Source organism: Ovis canadensis, chromosome 17 (assembly GCF_042477335.2).
Source record: "Ovis canadensis isolate MfBH-ARS-UI-01 breed Bighorn chromosome 17, ARS-UI_OviCan_v2, whole genome shotgun sequence".
Classification (NCBI taxonomy): domain Eukaryota; kingdom Metazoa; phylum Chordata; class Mammalia; order Artiodactyla; family Bovidae; genus Ovis; species Ovis canadensis.
In genome coordinates, this window is record NC_091261.1 from 64,181,091 (window position 1) to 64,199,118 (window position 18,028).

An 18,028-nucleotide genomic window follows, 5' to 3' on the forward strand; every position below is an offset into this window, starting at 1 on the left:
TGTGTATTCTTTCCACCTCTTCTTAATATCTTCTGCTTCTGTTAGGTCCATACAATTTCTGTCCTTTATTGTGCCCATCTTTGCATGAAGTGTTCCCTTGGTATCTCTAATTTTCTTGAATAGATCTCTAGTCTTTCCAATTCTATTGTTTTCTTCTCTTTCTTTGCATTGATCACTGAGGAGGGCTTTCTTCTCTCTCCTTGCTATTCTTTGGAACTCTGCATTCAAATGGGTATATCTTTCCTTTTCTCCTTTGCCTTTCACTTCTCTACTTTTCACAGCTATTTGTAAGGGCTCCTCAGACAAGCATTTTGCCTTTTTGCATTTCTTTTTATTGGGGATGGTCTTCATTACTGCCTCCTGTGAAGTGAAGTGAAGTGAAGTCGCTCAGTTGTGTCCGACTCTTTGCGACCCCATGAACTGTGGCCCACCAGGCTCCTCCGCCCATGGGGATCTCCAGGCAAGAATACTGGAGTGGGTTGCCATTTCCTTCTCCAGGGGATCTTCCTGACCCAGGGATCGAACCCAGGTCTCCCGCATTGCAGGCAGATGCTTTACCCTCTGAGCCACCTCCTGTACAATGTCACAAACCTCCATCCATAGTTCTTCAGGCACTCTGTCTATCAGATCTAATCCCTTGAATCTATTTCTCACTTCCACTGTATAATCGTAAGGGATTTGATTTAGGTCATACCTGAATGGTTTAGTGGTTTTCCCTACTTTCTTCAATTTAAGTCTGAATTTGGCAATAAGGAGTTCATGATCTGAGCCACAGTCAGCTCCCAGTCTTGTTTTTGCTGACTGTATAGAGCTTCTCCAGCTTTGGTTGCAAAGACTATAATCAATCTGATTTCTATGTTGACCATCTGTTGATGTCCATGTGTAGAGTCTTCTCTTGTGTTGTTAGAAGAGAGTGTTTGCTATGACCAGTGCATTCTCTTGGCAAAACTCTATTAGCCTTTGCCCTGCTAATATGCTACCCCAAAACAGGATGCAAGGTAATAACTCAACTAAACAGGCTATTCCAGCAAGATTCCTTTAGACTGAGCTTAATCTAGTGTTTGCACACTGGCACCAGGGCATGATTTATTTCCCATCATTTCTCACCTCCACATATTGAGGAACTGATGGTCTAACTTGAGCCACCTGCCCACCACTAAACCAATCACTATGGCTGAGGAGTAGGAGCCCTCCATTGGCTGAGAGTGGGACCAATCCCATCCAACCTACATGACCAAGAATTTCTCACCATATCTAAAGATTGTTAAATAGAAGAATCCTTTTCCGAAAGTTTCTCGAGTTTTGTTTTCAACTATGTATGTGGTAGTGACATCCAAAGAACAGAGTTCTTGGAATTTTCTCTTGACACTTTTATCTCTGGGTGTGAAATTAAAATCCCAAAGTGCAAAGCAGGAAACTCCAAAACTTAGATTAAGAAAAAAATGCTTTAATTCACTCTGAAAATTATCTTTGAAATGGCTTCAAATGTCTGGCTGAATATTGTATATTTTCTAAGTTAGGCAAAGAGACGCTGTAAAATGTTAGCAGGTGAATGACATAATCCAACCTTGATTGCTTGATTGATTTGAAATTAGTGACCTCTGTTGTAATCCCAGAGGATGAGATGGTTGGATGGCATCACTGACTTGATGGACATGAGTTTGAGCAGGCTCCGGGGAGTTGGTGATGGATAGGGAAGCCTGGCATGCTGCAGTCCATGGGGTCGCAAAGAGTCAGACATGACTGAGTCACTGAACTGAACTGAACTGTTGTAATCTGCGGCTTTTTAAAATTCTTGTCTAACTTCTAAAGCACTGCTCTCCAAATTTTATTTCATATCTAAGAATAGAAATATCCTAGAGAGTTGACCTAATAGGAAGTCTCTCTCTCTCTCTTTTTTTAAAAAGTTGTCTGATACTGCTTTCATCTCTACTCTTATCAAAAGAGAAGGCAGCAAAGTCTAGGATACCTTTCTGGAAATATCAACACCTTTATCTGCTATCAACTCTCTCTGGCAAGGAAGTGAGAATAATTCTTGAGTAGAATTATCTTGCTTGGAGAAAGTCAATGTTTTTCTTGTAATGCCTTTTTTCCCCCTGCGTAGAAAATAAAAACACATTAATAGTGGAAAATAAAGAAAAGCCTATTTAAGGAAATGAAAATCACTCATAATTCCACTACCCAAAGATAACTAAAGCTCGCATTTTGATGTATATCCTTTGACAACAACAATAGCAATAATCAAACATTTACTGAATGCTTTAAATATGCTAGACACTATGCTGAGCATTGGAATATGAACGTTCTTATTAAATTTCATTCTTATAACCATCCTATGAGATACATGCTATTATTATCCCCATTTTATAGAGGAAGGAAACTGATTCTCTTCCGTGCATGCAGATACATGTTTAGAAATTTAGTGTTGTAGTACGCATATTATTTTCTATTTAAAAATATAATGGACATTATTCCAAGTCATTAAATATTTTCTATCAAATAATTTGGTTTCACATGTATTCCTAATTGTGAATCAACTTATGTCTAACATCTGTTGATGGATTTCAGGTAGCTCTCAATTTTTCATTATAATAACACTGTAATGAAGAATACATTAAAAAATCATCATTAATACTTGTGGTTAATCTCTAAGGTTAAATAACCAAAAAGAGAAAAATGGAGTCAAAGAATATAAACATTTTTAAGGTCTTGATAAGAATTTCTAAATTTGTCCACAGAAAATACTGTATCAATTTGCCTTCTTACCAGTCTTGTAAAGAAAGGTCCTGATTCCCTTCATTTTGATTAGTAATTACTTATCAATTTATTTAAATATTGGCTAATATTATAGCTACATAACAGCATCTTTCTTGTTTTGATTGCATTTATTTTTCTAGAGTTTAACATTTTTTCATCAAGCCAAATATTGTAGTGCCTATATGTTTTAGGGACCAGTGAATAAACAGGCCTTCAGCCTTAACTGGTTTGGAACTGACTCTTGTATATGAAAAGGTAGATCCTGTAACTGTCAATCTTAAATAGCCATACTTTCAAATATCCTATAAAGCATATTATATATATATATATATCCCTTATGATTTTTAAACTGTTTATATTTATTTATTTTTGGCCACAAATAAATGATTAAATCCTAGTTCCCCGTCCTGATCCAACCACTGAAAAGCAGGGGAATTCCCCCTTAAGATTTTTGTTTGTATGTTTGTTTGAACTGTGTGATGAATATATCAGGCTCTAGTCCTTAATAAATAGAATTGCTCTACCCTGCTAATGGCATTTGTTTCTCTCCCAAAACAGGCACTCTCAGGAAGCAGCTCAGAGTTGGGCTACACTGGGTTCTGTGGGCAGTGGGAAAAGTTTGAAGAATTAGCAATTTCACTGTGAGGGAAACACCGCAAATAATTGAAATACTGAAGTTCTCAAAGGAAGGTTTATATTAGGTTGGCCAAAAGGTTCATTTGGATTTTTCCATAGCACTGTATGGGAAAACCTGAACAAACCTTCTGGTCAACACCATACATGAGCGTTTGTAACAGCACTATTCATTATAGCCAAAAGATATGTATAACCCAAATGTCTATCAATTTATGATTGTGTGTATCAATTAGTGATATACATACATATTTTTTATTTGATCATAAAAAGAAATGAAGTACTGCTGCATGTTATAACATGGCTGAACATCAATACCATGCTAACTGAAAGAAGCCAGATGCCAAAGATCATAGTCCATTTACATGAATTTTCCAGAATAGATAAATCTATAGAGTCAAAACCATAGATTTGTTGTTCCTAGAGACTTACAGGATGGAGAAACGGGCAGAAATTGCTTAGTGGGTATGTGGTTTCCTTTTGGGAAGCTAGAGATGTTTTGGAGATCCAACCAGTCCATCCTAAAGGAAATCAGTCCTGAATACTCATCGGAAAGACTAATCCTGAAGCTGAAATTCCAAAACTTTGGCCACCTGATGCGAAGAACTGATACATTTGAAAAGACCCTGATGCTGGGAAAGATTGAGGGCAGGAGGAGAAGGAAATGACAGAGGATGAGATGGTTGGATGGCATCACTGACTCAATGGACATGAGTGTGAGTAAGCTCCAGGAGTTGGTGATGGACAGGAAGGCCTGGCATGCTGCAGTCCATGGTATCTCAAAGAGCTGGACACGACTGAGTGACTGAACTGAACTGAAGTGAGATGTTTTGGAACTAGGTAGAGCAAGAGATCACACAAAATAAATGTACTGTCACTGAACTGTTCACCTTAGATGGTTAATTATACCTCCAAAAAATTTTTTTAGAAAAAAAGAATTTTTCCTTTCATTTTGGCCTTGTCACAAGTTTTATAAGCACTTTAATATAGTGGGGGCATAAATAATATTCAAAATATGTTCTTTCCTTTAACATATTTCTACTCTCAATGCTTATTTAATCACTAATATTTATGTGTAGCAAATTACTGGCATGGTGTTTTTCCTCTTAATATCCCCCTTAAGGCTTACTCTGGGAAAAAAAAGTAAATCATGTAATTTATATCCTCAAGATAATTTGTACTTGGAAAGGAAGAATCAAATCCAAAACTTACCATTTTTTCCCCCTATTACTCTAGAGTGGCTGGAGAGGAGTTAAGAGATTAGTTGAAATTTACATTCCAAAATGGATTCATTATCAACAGAGGAAGAAGCTCAAAATATTCAATCATCTCTTCAAGACTTGTCACCTGTTTGCCAAGTGTATTTTTCTGTTTTAATATTTATACTGAGATCATGTGTGTATGTGTCTGTTTGCAGCATAAAACAGGAATACTTATCATCTGTTGCAAGATATATCAAGAATCATGTATATAGTTTTTAAATTTTATTTACTATTATTATTTTTCATTTTTTGGCTGTGCCATGTGGCATGTGGGATCTTAGTTCCCTGAGCAGGAATCAAACCCAAGCCCCCTGCGGTAGAAGTGCAGAGTTTTTAATCACTGGACCACCAGGGAAGTGCAAGTTGTCCATTCTTTCATTCACTGATAGGAACAAATTGAGATCCTGAAGAAGAGTTTCTCTTCCTTTCTCTGTGTTTTATTCAACACACACATTGAATAAAAACCTCTCTGAAAAAGTTAAAAGGAACAGGATATCAGAGTTCTCTGGCAACTTAATTGCTCTCATGGTTCAAGGCATTTAGGAGCCTGAAAATAAAGAATGAAAAAATCATGTATTTGTTCAGATTGAATGAATAATGCTCAGAAGTTCCAGACACTTATGGGAAGAGTGACCTCCAATGCTGTGGCTGGGAAGCATCAAATCACTTTGAATTTTCCAATAAATCTGGGATGACAAGGACGGTTTATAATTCCTTCAAGTTTAACATCAATTGAAACTTTAGATCAGGTACATATTTTATCCTTAACTCTAGTAGAAACAGACATGTTTTTAAAGACTAAATAAGAAATTCCATGATGCCCTGATCAATCTCTAGACTCCAGAGTTAAGTTCTGGCTTTGATTTCTAACATTAGGAAGATTCAGTCGTGGCTCAAGTGAGAGATACATTTGGGGGAAAGAATGAAGATACCAAATTTATTTGTTTATTAGAGTCTTTATAAAGTTTATTAAAGGCTTCCCTGGTGGCTTAGATGGACTTCCCTGGTGGCTCAGACGGTAAAGCGTCTGTCTACAGTGTGGGAGACCCCAGGGTTCCATCCCTGGGTCGGGAAGATCCCCTGGAGAAGGAAATGGCATTCCACTCCAGTACTATTGCTTAGATGGTAAAGAATCTACCTGCAATGCAGGAGACCAGGGTTCAGTCAGTGAGTCAGGAAGATCCCCTGGAGAAGGAAATGGCTACCCACTCCAGTATTATGTTTTTGCCTGAATTCCGTGGACAGAGGAGCCTGGCAGGCTACAGTCCAAGGGGTCTAAAAGAGTTGAACAGGACTGAGCGACTAACACTTTCACTTTTCACTTTCACAGTATTGCTTCTGTTTTATGCTTTGTTTTTTTTGGCCCCGTGGCATATGGGATCTAGTTCCCTACCAGGAATTGAACCCACACTCTAGCATTTTGGAAGGCAAAGTCTTAACCACAGGGCTGCCAAGGAAGTCCCCAATTTAAAATTAAGCTTAGCTCATGTTATTAACTAAATAGTGTCCCCCTTCATATTCACATGTTGAAACCCCAGTGTGATGGTATTTGGTGTTGGGCCTTTGGGAGGTAACTAGATTTAGATGAGCTCCTGGTCAAGGGGTGCTCATGATGGGTTAAATGTCCTTATAAGAAGAAATATCAGAGAAGGTCTCTTTTTCTGCCATAATGAGGACATGGTAAGAAGGCACCCATCTGCAAGTCAAGAGGAGAGCTAGCACCAGAAACTGAACTGGTCTACACCTTGATCTTGGACTTTCTAGCCTCCAGAATTGAGAGAAAATAAATTCAAGTTGTGGAAGCCAGACAATCTATGGTATTCTGTTATGGCAGCTGGAGCAAACTAAGACAGCCGATGCATCTATTTATATAATTGTTTGCGTGCATGCATGTTAAGTCACACCAATCGTGTCCAACTCTTTGCAAACCCATGGACTGTAACCCACCAGGCTCCTCTGTCCATGGGATTCTCCAGGCAAGAATACTGGAGTAGGCTGACATTTCCTCCTCCAGGGAATCTTCCCCACCGAGGGATCAAACCAAAGTTTCCTGTGGCTCCTGCATTGCAGGCAGATTCTTTACCACTGAGCCACCTGGGAAGCTCCATATAATTGTTTGTGTGAGACTAAACACACAAAAATCAGTTATATCTATGCCTCTTGGATTCAACTCTCCCTTCGCCTAAATAAGCGGAGGTTCAAGGGGATGAGAAGGGACAGCCTCTGGGCAATTGCACTTCTGGCTCCAATTCTTTACTTTTCCCTCTCTCCTCACTTGATGCTGCATGACTTTGCAGCTCCTCTTGCCAAAGATCCACTCTACTTCCTGAAGTTTGGATCTGTGCTGGCCTTATGCTTTAGCTAATAGAACACAGTGGTCCAGTGGTTAGGACTTGTGCTTTCACTGCCAAGGGTGCAAGTCTGATCCCTGGCGGACTCACAAGCCTTGAGACCCAGCCAAAAATTAAAACTAATAATAATAAAAAAGGAATGCACAGAAGTACTGATACGAGCCACCACTTAGCTCACGACTGTAGGAAATACTTGTTCCCACCTTCTTACATCTCTGTCTCTACCATGCTCTCAGGTGGGCTGCAGAGGAGGAGAGACCCCTAGAGCCACTCCAGTTGTCCCCAGGCATACCCATTCTGGATCACCCAGTCAGTCACACTTCCCATCTGTGACCAAGCCCCAGCAAGATTAGCAGAGCTCCCTAGCCTACCGCCCTAGATGGCCAATCAAACATGCGTCTTGTCATGCCTTCAGGGTTTTGTAGCTGTTACGCAGCCTTATCGTAAGTAGAGAGCTATGCGTTGCCACTATGGCGGTAGATGATCATCAAACATTACAGATGCAGAAATTTTTGCAAACTAAAATGTCTAAAAAATATTTTATAAACTAAGGAATTAATCATCCTGCAAAGGAAGAAAAGCAGTGACTCAATGCAGTTTCTGCTTCTATTATTGAAAACAACCACTTCACCTGGAAACTGCCATTAAGTCAAGTATTAGGAGTGAGTCAGGGTATCAGCAAAAAAAAAAAAAAAAAATGGTGAGTATAAGATATACTCATAGACTTGTGAAAAATACGTAATGTATATTATCTTTTTCTTAATAGCACTAAGAGATATGGGAAGTGGGTTCCCGAAAACAAATAATGAGAGTTGACAATAGAAATGTAAACTCAATTTCAATTAATTAATGTGTCCATTGATCCCTCCAGCTGCAGATGGTGATGTCGACTTTGGATGATATAGGAGGTTCAGAGGAAACAAGGAGAGTTTCTTTCCCCAGGGAGTGAGGTCAATTCAGTTCATGAGCTTTGAGAAGCTGGAATGTTACCTTGGGTCTGGAAATACTTAGCGATGCTTGTCAGGCTAGCGATCAAGTTTCCCCAGCAGCTCAGTTAATTACCCAGAACTTTTTGTATTGATTGAACCCTGAGACTCTGCGTGACTCTGGCAAAGTTGGGCATCGTTTTATTCAATAGGGGATCTTTTCTTCCCTCTCAGCTGGATTTTCTTGAATTATCAAAAGAAAATGATTATGCATGCACACAGGAGACCTGGTTCACATATTATATTTTTCCTTGTTCAGAGCAATTTTCTGTTTCCTCTAATATGGTGTCTCAGAATTGCACAAGAAGTTTCCCATCTGATCGGGTGGTAAAGGCTGGCTTTTCCATCTGTCTTGGGACCTGCAGGTGACCTGCCAGCTTAACTGCTGGTGAGCTACTCTCTAATGAGCAACGGGGAAAAGTGGTTCTACGTGGCACAGTTCTCCTTGGGGGATGACAGTGTTCAGAGATATAAAATCATGGAGATAGTCATCCATTTCCCAGAACTACTTAAACATCTTTGATGGTTATTCAGTTCTTTCAGCATCATGACTTTGCTGATGATGATTCATGATTAAATAGCAAGCTGAGTTCCTGATCCCCGTTAGAATGTGGCTGCACTCTGCATGCCACAGAGCCAAAAAATATAGAAGAAAAAAGTGGCTGCCCTCGTTTGTTGCTGGTGGAAATGTGAAATAATGCAGCCATTGTAGAAGAGAGTCTAGCAGTTCCTCAAAAGTTAAGTGTAGAGTCACTGTATGACCCAGAAATCCCACTTCCTAGGTATATATTCAAGAAAACCAAACGCACATGTTTACACAAAGACATACAAATGAATGTTCACAGTCTCATGATTCACAATAGCCCAGAGGTGGAAACGACCCAAATGCCTACTGACAGATGAACAGATCATCAAAATATAGTCTGTCCGTATAATGGAATATAACTAAGATATGAAAAGGAATGAAGTACTGATACATGTCACAACATGGATAAACCTCAGAAAGATTTGGCTAAATGAACACAAGAGACCATACATGTTGTATGATTCCATTGATATGCAATGTCCAGAAGAGAAAATCCATAGAGAAAGCAGATTAGTAGTTGCTGGGGGCTAAAGGGCAGCAGGATGGGGAGTGACTGCTAATGGGCATGGGGTTTCTTTTTAGGGTAACGAAAATGTTCTGGAATAGATAATGGTGATGGTTACATGTTTCCTTTTTAAAAAAACTGCATATATCTTTTCTTTTTTGGCCTCACCACGAAGCTTCTGGGATCTTATTTCCCTGAGCAGGGATTGAACCTGGGCCTTCCAAAATGAAAGAACAGAGTCCTAACTGTTGGACCTCCAGGGAATTCCCTTGCACATTTCCTTTCCCAGCTCCTGAGTCAACTGGCTGGGTTGAACAGTAGATCTGAGGGTGAGAGAAAGGGAGAATCCATGGGATTTCTTGCCTTCTCTTTCCATCCTCCTGTAGTGTCTGCATTTACCTGCAGTTCTGGCTCCCACCCAGTGGCCTCAGTTTCTGGGCTATGGTAACCATCTCTTTCCTTTGTCCTCTCTGTCCTGGGAGTGGCAGCATCTTCTTGTTATTGCTAATCTCTATCCGGTTTGGTTTCTCAGATCTACTATCACCTGTGGAGCCAATTCTCTGTATTATTTTCCCTGTGTTTGAAATACCTAGAGTGCCTTCTATTTCTTGTCTGGACTAAGGGCTAAACCAACTTAAATTCCTTCCAATAGTGAGTGTAGTTTGGATCCCTGGGTTGGGAAGATCCCCTGGAGAAGGAAATGGCAACCCACCCCAGTATTCTTGCCTGGAGAATTCCATGGACAGAGGAGCTTGGTGAGCTACAGTCCGTGGGGTCGCAAAAGAGTTGAACACAACTGAGCATGCACGTAGTATGTGAAACTACCTGTTTCCTATAAACCTTATTAATGCTGTACATTATCATCATGTGATAGATGAGGAGTTACTGCTAATGTGTATGGGTTTTCTTTTTGTGGTGATGAAAAAGTTCTGATTCTAGACAGTAGTGAAGGTTGCACATTATTGTGACTGTATTTAATGTTGCTGAACTGTACCCTTCATGTGGTTAAAATGGTAAACTGTTATGTGATAAGCTTTTGCCACAGTAAAATTTTTTAAATAAAAATAAAGAGTAACAAGTTAAAAAATCTTAGCCCTGTAGAGGAATTAACACATCATCCAGTCCAAACCTTTCACTGTTAATATGACTGACCCAAGTTTAGGGAGAATAAGTGGCTACTGAATCCACAAAGCTAGCAAGTTTCAGGGCCAACATTAGAACATGAGGGCTCTAATTCTCAGGCCATCTTTCTTCTTGTTTCATCAATCATGACTTTATTTGAATCATGTTTTCTCTGACTGGCAGGAGAATACCTGGTGACTGAGGAAGGAAGGGAGACAGTCCCTGAATAACACATAGGATGAGATAAAGGCTTCGCTAGTAACAAACCAAGGAGCCTGAAGGTCTTTCTGAGTACTAAACAATTCTGGTAGGATGAATAGATTTCAGGGTTTCAATTATTTATTATCACCTTTATTGATGATTTTGGTTACAAGAGCCTAAAATCTTTCTCAATCAAGCTCAAGCAAAATGAAATAAAAACAAAACAAAACAAAACCTCCAACCCAGACCAACAAACATTTGCTAATTTTTTTGTGGTTGGGGGATTATCTTCTAGGAAAGCTGATAATTGAAATAGCTGCAAGAAACAGGGTATCAAGATAAAAATAGAAATCAATGAACCAAACCTATTTCTTTCTCCTCTGCTGCTGCTGCTGCTGCTAATTTGCTTCAGTCGTGTCCAACTCTGTGCGACCCCACAGACGGCAGCCCACCAGGCTCCTCTGTCTCTGGGATTCTCCAGGCAAGAATACTGGAGTGGGTTGCCATTTCTTTCTCCAATTCATGCATGCATGCTAAGTTGCTTCAGTCGTGTCCGACTCTGTACGACCCCATAGACAGCAGCCCACCAGGTTCCTCTGTCCACGGAATTCTCTAGGCAAGAGTACTGGAGTGGGTTGCCATTTCCTTTCTCCCCTCCCTGACCTCCGATTCTGCTTGATTCTACTTTTACTTGCAAATTGGCTTGATCTCGCTTCCTACAGGTAGCCTTTTTCTGAAAGGAGGTATTGAGACATTGACAACCTGCCTAGCAACCCTGAGAGAAAGAGGGCTCTTCTTTCTAGAGTCATATAGTGATCCAGAGAAGGATCTGATCAGCTCTGCTAGGCCCATATGCCCATGACTGCATTGACTGGGGGATATCATGGCCTGAATAAAGGTGGCTCTTGCTGCTTATATTCAGTTAAGAGTTACTACCCCAGAATAAACTATGTTGCCAAGTTTTCCAATTTTTCAAGTGAAGCTGGAAATATAGATTGGAGGCAGAGGTCCACTGAAATGTCTCAGTTTTTAAGTGTTAGCAAATATTGTATGTGCATGCTCAGTTGCTCAATCATATTCAATTCTTTTCGACCCTATAGACTGTACCCTGCCAGGCTCCCCTGTCCATGGAATTCTCCAGGCAAGAATATTGGAGTGGGTTACCATTTCCTTCTCCAGGAGAACTTCCCAATCCAGGGATTGAACTCATCTCCTGTATTTCCTGAACTGGCAGGAGGATTCTTTACCATTGAGCCACCTGGGAAGCTTGGCAAATATGCAGGACAAGTAAAACACATCTCATGGGTCTTATTTAGTTCAGAGGTCACTGGTTTGCAACTTCTGGTTTAAAAGTTCACCCTCTTTGAGTACTATGATTAGAACACGGCCTTGAATATAGAAGGAGCTTAGCACATAATTTCTTGAATAGAAGAATGAATTACTTGAAAGCCTTACCAATTTAGATTAAGGTTGTTGTTTAGGGTTTTACAAAACTTAACTACAAGACAGATCTACAAGACCTTTTAGAACTAACACCCAAAAAAGATGTCCTTTTCATTATAGGGGACTGGAATGCAAAAGTAGGAAGTCAAGAAACACCTGGGGTAACAGGCAAATTTGGCCTTGGAATACGGAATGAAGCAGGGCAAAGATTAACAGAGTTTTGACAAGAGAATGCGCTGGTCATAGCAAACACCCTCTTCCAACAACGCAAGCGAAGACTCTACACGTGGACATCACCAGATGGTCAACACCGAAATCAGATTGATTATATTCTTTGCAGCCGAAGATGGAGAAGCTCTATACAGTCAGCAAAAACAAGCCCAGGAGCTGACTGTGGCTCAGATCATGAACTCCTTATTGCCAAATTCAGACTTAAATTGAAGAAAGTAGGGAAAACCACTAGACCACTCAGGTATGCCCTAAATCAAATCCCTTATGATTATACAGTGGAAGTGAGAAATAGATGTAAGGGACTAGATCTGATAGAGTGCCTGATGAACTATGGACGGAGGTTCGTGACATTGTACAGGAGACAGGGATCAAGACCATCCCCATGGAAAAGAAATGCAAAAAAGCAAAATGGCTGTCTAGGGAGGCCTTACAAATAACTTTGAAAAGAAGACAAGTGAAGAGCAAAGGAGAAAAGGAAAGATATACCCACTTGAATGCAGAGTTCCAAAGAATAGCAAGAAGAGATAAGAAAGCCTTCCTCAGTGATCAATGCAAAGAAATAGAGGAAAACAACAGAATGGGAAAGACTAGAGATCTATTCAAGAAAATTAGAAATACCAAGGGAACATTTCATGGAAATATGGGCTCGACAAAGGACAGAAATGGTATGGACCTAACAGAAGCAGAAGATATTAAGAAGAGGTGGCAAGAATACACAGAAGGACTATACAAAAAAGATCATCATGACCCAGATAATCACGATGGTGTGAGCACTCACCTAGAGCTAGACATCCTGGAATGTGAAGTCAAGTGGGCCTTAGAAAGCATCACTACGAACAAAGCTAGTGGAGGTGATGGAATTCCAGTTGAGCTATTTCAGATCCTGAAAGATGATGCTGTGAAAGTGCTGCACTCAATCTGCCAGCAAATTTGGAAAACTCAGCAGTGGCCACAGGACTGGAAAAGGTCAGTTTTCATTCCAATTCCAAAGAAAGGCAGTGCCAAAGAATGCTCAAACTACCGCACAATTGCACTCATCTCACACGCTAGTGAAGTAATGCTCAAAATTCTCCAAGCCAGGCTTCAGCAATATGTGAACCATGAACTTCCAGATGTTCAAGTTGGTTTTAGAAAAGGCAGCGGAACCAGAGATCAAATTGCCAACATCCGCTGGATTATGGAAAAAGCAAGAGGGTTCCAGAAAAACGTCTATGTCTGCTTTATTAACTCTGCCAAAGCCTTTGACTGTGTGGATCACAACAAACTGTGGAAAATTCTGAAAGAGATGGGAATACCAGACCACCTGACCTGCCTCTTGAGAAACCTATATGCTGTTCAGGAAGCATGAGTTAGAATTGGACATGGAACTACAGACTGATTCCAAATAGGAAAAGGAGTAGTCTAGGCTATATATTGTCACCCTGTTTATTTAACTTATATGCAGAGTACATCATGAGAAATGCTGGGCTGGAAGAAGCACAAGCTAGAATCAAGATTGCAGGGAGAAATATCAATAACCTCAGATATCCAGATGACACCACCCTTATGACAGAAAGTGAAGAGGAACTAAAAAGCCTCTTGATGAAAGTGAAAGAGGAGAGTGAAAAAGTTGGCTTAAAGCTCAACATTCAGAAAACTAAGATCATGGCATCTGGTCCCATCACTTCATGGGAAATAGATGGGGAAACAGTGTCAGACTTTATTTTGGGGGGCTCCAAAATCACTGCAGATGGTGACTGCAGCCATGAAATTAAAAGACGCTTACTCTTTGGAAGGAAAGTTATGACCAACCTAGACAGCACATTGAAAAGCAGAGACATTGCTTTGCCAACAAAGGTCCGGCTAGTCAAGGCTATGGTTTTTCCAGTGGTCATGTATGGATGTGAGAGTTGGACTGTAGAAAGCTGAACGCCGGAAGAGTTGATGCTTTTGAACTGTGGTGTTGGAGAAAACTCTTGAGAGTCCCTCGGACTGCAAGGAGATCCAACCAGTCCATTCTTAAAATCAGCCCTGCGTGTTCATTGGAAGGACTGATGCTGAAGCTGAAACTCCAATATTTTGGCCACCTCATGCGAAGAGTTGACTTATTGGAAAAGACCCTGATGCTGGGAAGGATTGGGGGCAGGAGGAGAAGGGGACGACAGAGGATGAGATGGCTGGATGGCATCATCGACTCGATGGACATGGGTTTGGGTGGACTCTGGGAGTTGGTGATGGACAGGAAGGCCTGGCGTGCTGCGATTCATGGGGTCGCAAAGAGTTGGACACGACTGAGAGACTGAAAGGAACTGAACTGAAACAGAGATTCACCACATGGAGGTGGTATTATCTTCTATTACGCGTAAGGATACACGGCTACTTGCAACCTGACCTGGCTGTCTGCAAATGGCATTCGTGAAATTCTAAGGAGGAAAAAAAGTTTATTCACGCATTAAAACAGAGCTAAATGAAACTTCCGAACTTTGAATTTAAAAATTAACCTGATCAGTTAAATACCAATTTTAAAGTGCACTTTTAATTTCGTTGCTTTTTCTTGTTTTTTTTTTTTTGTTGTTGTTGTTCGGACCCCGCAACAAGCGGAATCTTAGCTCCTCGACGCGGGCCCCCTGCAGTGGAAGCTCCCACTCTTAACCAATGGACCGCCAGGAAGTCCCTAACTTCGTCAACTTAACCTCAATCACTTTAAAATTTAATTTTAACTATTTTCAAATTAAATGAACAAATGAACGGCTTCATGACCGAAAGCGTCGATTCTTTTACTCAGTGCCAGTCCATGCAGACCCGGAACCTGCCCTCCTGCAAAAGTTTCTGTAGGGACTCAGTCTTTAGGTGCGCCGCCTTTGCCCCACCCATCACGGTATTGTTGGGCATTTTTATTGGCTATAGAGCTCTGGTTTCGTTGCTCTGATTGGTCATCGCGAGGATGCCAGTTTCCTGGGATACGCCGTGGGCCAGCGGAGGCCTAGGGGAGGTTGTGAGGTTCCCTGGGCAGGAATCCGGCCAGGGCGCGCACCGGATCTCCTGGACTCAGTTCTTGGGCGCCATGGCCAGCGTCCACGAGAGCCTCTACTTCAACCCCATGATGACCAATGGGGTGGTGCACGCCAACGTATTCGGTATCAAGGACTGGGTGACGCCGTATAAGATCGCGGTGCTAGTGTTGCTGAACGAGATGGGCCGCACGGGCGAGGGCGCCGTTAGCCTCATGGAGCGGCGAAGGCTCAACCAGCTGCTCCTGCCGCTGCTGCAGGTGAGGGTCTCCGGTTCATCCAGCAAACCCTTACTGTGCACCGGCTCTGTGACGGGACAGCTCCCTGGGGGCTGCGGGCACGGGGGTTTATCGGATACTCTCTCTGACCTTTTGGACCGCGAAAAATATAGTTATTACCACCGGCTAACAGTTAGTACTTACGGTGGACCAGGCACTTGACATACAATTTTTTGGGCAGGTTTATATATGACTCCAGCATTTATTAGCAGAGTGACGGGGGAAAGAGTAATTTTCACAGATCCTCCGTCTTATGTAGAATGAGGCTACATGTAGGCTTGAGCGTTGGAGACACAGGTACAGGCGCTGTACTCTAGAGGACAGTAATAAGTGGTAACAATGACATAAAAGTAACAGCCAACATTGATCACTTATTGTGTACTAAGCACTTGATGGGCTTCCCTGGTGGCTCAGACAGTAAAGAATCTGCCCACAATGCGGGAGACCCCGGTTCAATCTCTGAGTTAGGAAGATCCCCCTGGAGAAGGGAATGGCAAGAACCCACTCCAGTATTTTTGCCTGGAGATTTCCAAGGACACAGGAACCTGGCGGCCTACAGTCCCTGGGTTCGCAGAGTCGGACACGACTGAGCAACTAACACAAGCACTTTACATGTTTTATCTCCCTTTGCAGACTCAGATTGTAACTCTACTGCTTACCTGCTGTGCGACTTGGGCAAGTCCCATAACATGTTTGGGTCTTTGCTTTTGCCCTGTAAAATGGAAAACCATGATAGGAACTGTCATGTGATGGCTGTGTTAAGTTAGAAAATCCATGAGAACATTTTACAGGGTTTGGCACATAATAAATGCTCGATCAATTTTAGCTGTTTTCGTTTTAATCTCATGCACTTTCCCTTAGATCAATTGTGGGTTTTCCATTTATTCGGGTGATTATATGAGTGACATCTCTCTCCCCTACTAGACTGTAACCTCCATGAGGGCATTAGTTTGTGTGTTCTTGCTCACCTTGTATCCCCAAATCCTAGTACACTATCGTTTATAACAGGCTTTTTTTCAATTAAGAATTTTTTTAAATGTGGACTGTTTTTTAAAGTCTTTATTGAATTCATTACAATATTGCTTCTGTTTTATGTTTTTATTTTTTTGGCTGCAAGGCATGTGGGACTGACCAGGAATCAAACCCACACCCCCTGCATTGGAAGGCAGTCTTAACCACTGGCCCACCAGGGAAGTCCTTATACAGGGCTTTTTTTAATCCATCACCTTCTTTGGGGCAGGGTGAGGAGTACTGAGGACACGGATTAAGTGACTTGCCGAATTAGTTAATAAAAGTAGTAGGGTCTCTAGAACTTGCAGCTCCCAGTCCTGTCTGCATTACTGTTATAAGTGTAGATCCCCCCAAAATAAAGTCTGTCACTGTTTCCATTGTTTCCCCATCTATTTGCCATGAAGTGATGCCATGATCTTAGTTTTCTGAATGTTGAGTTTTAAGCCAGCTTTTTCACTCTCCTCTTTCACTTCCATCAAGAGGCTCTTTCGTTCTTCACTTTGCCATAAGGGTGGTGTCATCTGTGTATCTGAGGTTATTGATAATTCTCCCAGCAATCTTGATTCCAGCTTGTGCTTCATCCAGCCTGGCATTTTAATCAACATGGATATAGAATTCATCTATATCCATAGATATAGATGTTCCAGCCTTTACTTATTTGCTTATTGTTTGACTTTAAAAATTAGCTGATTTTTAACTACCCAACTAATACACACAGATTCATTGTAAAACTTTAAATGATACTAAAGTTGATAGAGTGGAAGTTGATGGTTCTTTTGTAGGCCCTCTAATCCTGTTTCCTCTCAGAGATTATCAGGGTTCATATTCCTTCATTCAGCTATTAATACTGAGTAACAGTTCAGAATGGATCTTTCTAGACCTTTTGCTATGTATATGTGTATATAGATAGGTTGATGCATATGATTATAAGGATGTATGAAGAAGTGAAGTGAAATGAAATCTCAGTCGTGTCCGACTCTTTGCGACCCCATGGGCTGTAGCCTACCAGGCTCCTCCCTCCATGGGATTCTCCAGGCAAGAGTACTGGAGTGGGGTTTCCTTCTCCAGGGGATCTTCCCGACCCAGGGATTGAACCTGGGTCTCCCGCATTCCAGGCAGATGCTTTAACCTCTGAGCCACCGGGGAAGCCCATAAGTATGTATACTTGTATCCTTTTTGTTTAATTCCGCATTTTTGTTTGTTTGTTCATTTTACATAAGTGCTACTTCTATTCTGCAGCTTGCTCCTTTCGCTTAGTAAGTCTTGGAGGTCATTCCATGTCAGCATATTTGAGCAGATTTGCCTCATCCTTTGTAATGCCTGCATTGTATTCCACGGTGAGAAAAGAAACATAATTTAACTCACACTTTTAAAAAATTAAGCAGTTTTTTTTTTTTTTTTTTTTTGCCATACTTTAAGGCATCTAGGATCTTAGTTCTCACATCAGGGACTGAACCCATGCCCCCTGCAGTGGCAGCCAGAGTCTTACCCGTTGGACTGCCAGGGAAGTCCTTAACTCATACTTTTCATTAATCTTAAAATTTATAGATTATAAATGAGCTCTGTATTGATGGTCTTACAGATTCTTTAGTTTTTCTTCATTTCGAACTCATGGGGAATAAATTGGGAGATTAGGATTGATGTATACATATTACTGTACATAAAATAGATA

General features: G+C 41.1%; 1 protein-coding gene and 1 non-coding gene across 2 annotated transcripts in view; one reads left to right on the top strand and one right to left on the bottom strand.

The window, feature by feature from the left end:
• The first annotated feature begins 15,002 nt into the window (after positions 1–15,002).
• The window catches only part of ANAPC5 (anaphase promoting complex subunit 5), a 35,942-nt gene continuing 32,916 nt past the window's right edge, over positions 15,003–18,028 (top strand). Inside the window, exon 1 of the mRNA XM_069557821.1 lies at positions 15,003–15,327. Coding sequence (XP_069413922.1) covers positions 15,121–15,327 — 207 coding nt within the window. The 5' untranslated portion in view covers positions 15,003–15,120. The remainder of the gene's footprint in view (positions 15,328–18,028) is intronic.
• Positions 17,430–17,502, bottom strand: TRNAS-GGA (transfer RNA serine (anticodon GGA)). The gene has a single exon. It is a non-coding gene; the product is annotated as a tRNA-Ser (tRNA).